Source organism: Protomyctophum parallelum, assembly GCF_964188405.1.
Source record: "Protomyctophum parallelum genome assembly, chromosome: 7".
Lineage (NCBI taxonomy): Eukaryota > Metazoa > Chordata > Actinopteri > Myctophiformes > Myctophidae > Protomyctophum > Protomyctophum parallelum.
Genome location: NC_139705.1, coordinates 41,609,142 through 41,613,230, shown reverse-complemented (window position 1 = coordinate 41,613,230; position 4,089 = coordinate 41,609,142). Strand labels below are relative to the sequence as shown.

Sequence of the window (4,089 nt, the reverse complement as noted above, 5' to 3'; positions counted from 1 at the left end):
ACAGTGAATCACAGGCACGGCAAGTTTATTTGCAGTGGTGGAAAAGTACTCAATTTGTAAAAGTATCAATACCCTATATGTCATGTAGAAACACTGTTAAAAAGTAAAAGTCCAGTATTCAAAAAGTACAAAAGCATCAGTATCCAAATATACTTTAAAAGTACCAAAGGTAAAAATACTAATTATACAGAATGTCCCATTACATAAGTTTGTAAGTTTGTATGTATTGGAAACTAGACGATCTACAAGCTCAGTTGCGAGCTTGTAGATTGGCTTTGTTGTGCTTTTCCAGCGGACACCTTGCTGTCATATTTATCTTCTCTTCAAGTACTTCAACATCCATCGGATGAGCATAAGTACATAAGTGAATCGCATACTCATGTAATCCTTTCTGTTGCTGTTGGTAGTCATGACCGCCAGTTCCCACCTGATGTCCCGTGGCAGACCCGACTGCTCCAGACCGTACTGAACGACTGCTAGCTTGCAGAACATTTTCAAACTAGGATTTAAGTCTAAGATGTACAGGTCATCACATCTGTGGCCTCCAAAGAGGATGACGCGATCTCCCACCATGCAACAGCACAGCCTAGACATCCCACGGGGGCTGTTCCCTGAGGGCTCAACCTTCTTCCAGAAGAAGGTCTCTGGATTGAATTTGCACAGATCATCGAAGGTCTGGTTAAAGTTGATGCCACCAAATATGTACAGCTCTCCATTGTAGGCAAAGGCTGAATGACAGGCGCGTCCTTCTGGAAGAAGCTGTGCAGAAGGTGTGCTCAGCCATCCATTGGTCTCTGTGTCAAACACTCTGATGTTGTTATGGTAGTCGCCTTGGTTCCCCATGCCCCCAAATATAAACATCTTTGTCCCAATGATGGTGGAAGAGTGAAATTGTAAAGCAGGCGGCGGAGTGCCTTTGGCGTTAATTACAGACCAGGCCATCGTGGTGGTGTCCAACTTGTACATATCATTGTAGTGTCCAGTCAGCCGGTTGTATCCTCCATAGATGTACATGACCTTCCCCAAGACACAGGCGGAGTGGTTGTACCTCGACCCCGGGGCAGTCCCAGAAACCTTGGGCGTGAACCATCTGTGGGCATCGACATCAAACGCATAAAGCCTGTTGCCGAGCTCAACTTTCTCAGTGTAAACGAAACTGAACCCTCCCCAGAGGTAGATGACATCTTCGATCAGCACAGCTGTGTGGCCGTGGCGCATGGACGGAATCTCAGGCGGACGTCGTCCTCTTTCGGTTGTCCCAGGGGGGGTCAACTTCGTCCAGTGCAAAGACACCGCATTGAAGACGTGCGTGTCAACGTGGTCTATGTCTTCCACATAGGACACGCCAAAGGAGTACAGCTTGTGTCTCACTGCTACAGCTGGATGACCCGCTCTCTCTGGTCCTCCTTTCACAGTGGTCGTCGTCCAGTGCAACATCTGTCTGTCTGTCTGTCTGTCGGTCGTTATGGCAGAAATTATACTAATACAATAATACTTAGACTAAAATATAATGTGAAGACAAGATGATATGAGGCATTCAGTTCAAGATCTCTAGAACACAACCACCTTCCAGCATGTCAGATGATTGAACTCCAGAACAATACATGTGTGTCAGTTTTACACAGTTTTACTCAGAGGAGGAGGAGTTACTGTCTGTCACATGACTAGACAGTTAGCTTCCACATCAGACAATGGGAACAATCTAATTAAAATGACAACAAAATGGGACAACAGTGGGTTTGGTGAAACTGTGATAAACATGACCATAACAAAGAATAGAAAACGCAAGGCTGGGCTGGTGTTGCTACATGGTGTCGGTCATAACAAAAGCCTGTTGATGTGCAAAATGGTTGATTAAGTCAAGACAGTTCTATTACTCACAGTGTAAACCACACAATTAACCAAGATCACACCATAAGCAATATGCAGTTTAACAGAAACATGGTGTATGCCGGTGTAACATAATTCATTTTGACTACTGGCTAAAATTCACGTAATAAATAAATAGATTAAAACACTAAAGCATAAAATAAAAAATAAAAAAGCCTGAATAGGGTAATAACATATGGAAGAAGCCATGTATTAAAATAGGAAACTAATTCATAGTCCTTTGAGTTTCAAAGCAAACAAAATGGTAGGAGCGCACACCAAGAGTATAGGGAGGTGCTGACCACGGTGAAGAAGGCAACTTGTTTGTCGAAACGTTGGTAAATAAAAAGTATTACGAGTTGTGCGACCTCTCCTTTCTGTTTTATAGTCCTTTGAGTTAAAAGCTCACAATTTGTGCAGAAGGGCATAGCCTGTTTGCAATGTACATAATTGCCCAGCAAATGGTGTGCAGGCCAACAGCCTATCTTCAGTATCTTGTTAGCAGAAGTTGTGTCAATCTTGTGTTTCCCCTGCTGAAACAAAAGAGATGAGGAAGACAGTGGAACTGATTTGTGTGAAACATTTCAAGGGTAGGGCCCGACAAGCCTATGGCTTCTCCCTAGCCCTTTTTCGGATATTTAGACAGGATACAAGCAACGGACACTCAAAAAAGGGAAAAAAAGAAAAGAAGAAAAAGAAAAGTATGTTTGTTATGTATGAACTATATCAAACATTCCGAAAATAAAACTGAACTGAACTGAAGACATTTAAATCAATGTGCTTCTATTCAAACTCCTTTTTGTTATATGCATCAACTTTTCATACACTGTTTTGAATTGAGCATGTGTGTATGGTGCACACACTTTTCTGTGCTTTCACAAAAGCGACGGAAGACAGCAATCGATATAGGCCAGTTGGTGTGTGAACCATACGTTTTTATTTAGCAATTCAACAGTGAGTGTCAGAATGATGAATGCTCTGTGAAGTGCAGTGCAGAGATAGAGGGCAAACTGCTGACTGTTGCCTTGTGTCATAGTTTTACATACTGTAGGAGAGAGAGAGAGAGAGAGAGAGAGAGAGAGAGAGAGAGAGAGAGAGAGAGAGTGTGTGTGTGTGTGTGTGTGTGTGTGTGTGTGTGTGTGTGTGTGTGTGTGTGTGTGTGTGTGTCAATTGCAATAGCACAAACTTTGGCATGCTATACTAGTCCTACATACTTACACCTAGAAACCCCATTCACACATGCTGTAACCTTTTACTTTGAAATGTTTTGTAGTTTCTGAGTTATTTAACTTAAACGCCCAATGCATTCTCTATGGCAATAGCACAAACTTTGGCATGGTACTAGTCCTACATACTTAAACCAACCAACCCCATTGTAGCCTACTTAGGTTCATGTTAGGGTGGACACGTTTTCCTGAAAAGGAATCTTTGAAATGTTTCATAGTTTTAGAAATATACTGCTTTCAAATTTGAGACATTTATAATGGGGCTCAATGGCAGCTCTATGGGACGTCAAAAAGTCACTTTCACCTAGAAACTCCATTCACACTTTGTATTATTCAGCTTACTGTGGAGACACATGCTGGAACTTTTTACTTTTAAATGTTTTGCACCATTCTGTGCAGACAAGTTTGTGTGATGGGTTTTACTTTTTACATAAGTAAAAAGGGGGTTTAAAGGGGTTTTCCATGGCAAAATATTATGCATCAGCACAGCAGCCACATCGTCGAGTGTCACTTCCCTGCACATTTGCATACTGGGAGCAAACTGGGTGGTAAGGGCTTCAGACATTTTGAAGGCGGGAGTGTACCAAAGTGCTCCTCCCATCCATGTTCCATTGGCTCTAGTCTTGACTTGGGTTCCTTTGCTGTCTCAAGCAGGTGGCAAGCCCTATGCACCAGAAAGCACCTTGTTGGATGTGACCTCAGCAGTTGTACTTGACCTGGCCCCCACCCAGACACGCACCAAGTACTTCTCTGCCAATGCTGCATCTTGTTCTGTCAAGGTGTCTGACTCTCCAAAGTTAGTTAAATATTGTACTGGGTCAGAAGCCATAGCTGCATGTTTGCTCCCCATACTATAGCATGCCGTTTTTCATCATTTTTGAGGATTTGAAAAAAAGACGAAAATCACTCGAGACAATGGACTATAGCCCATGGTCTCGGAGTGATTTTCGTCATTTTTTCAAATCCTCATTTTCATCATTTTTGACCATGGGCT

At 42.6% G+C, this 4,089-nt stretch overlaps 1 protein-coding gene across 1 annotated transcript; it reads right to left on the bottom strand.

Annotated features, from left to right (window-relative positions):
* Window positions 1-312: 312 nt before the first annotated feature.
* Window positions 313-1,437, bottom strand: LOC310862110 (kelch domain-containing protein 3-like; the record flags this gene model as incomplete). The annotated part of the gene is made up of 2 exons (XM_083769846.1): window positions 313-675; window positions 808-1,437. The coding sequence occupies 2 exons, from the start codon at window positions 1,435-1,437 to the stop codon at window positions 313-315; spliced, it is 993 nt and encodes a 330-aa protein (XP_083625972.1).
* Window positions 1,438-4,089: the final 2,652 nt, after the last annotated feature.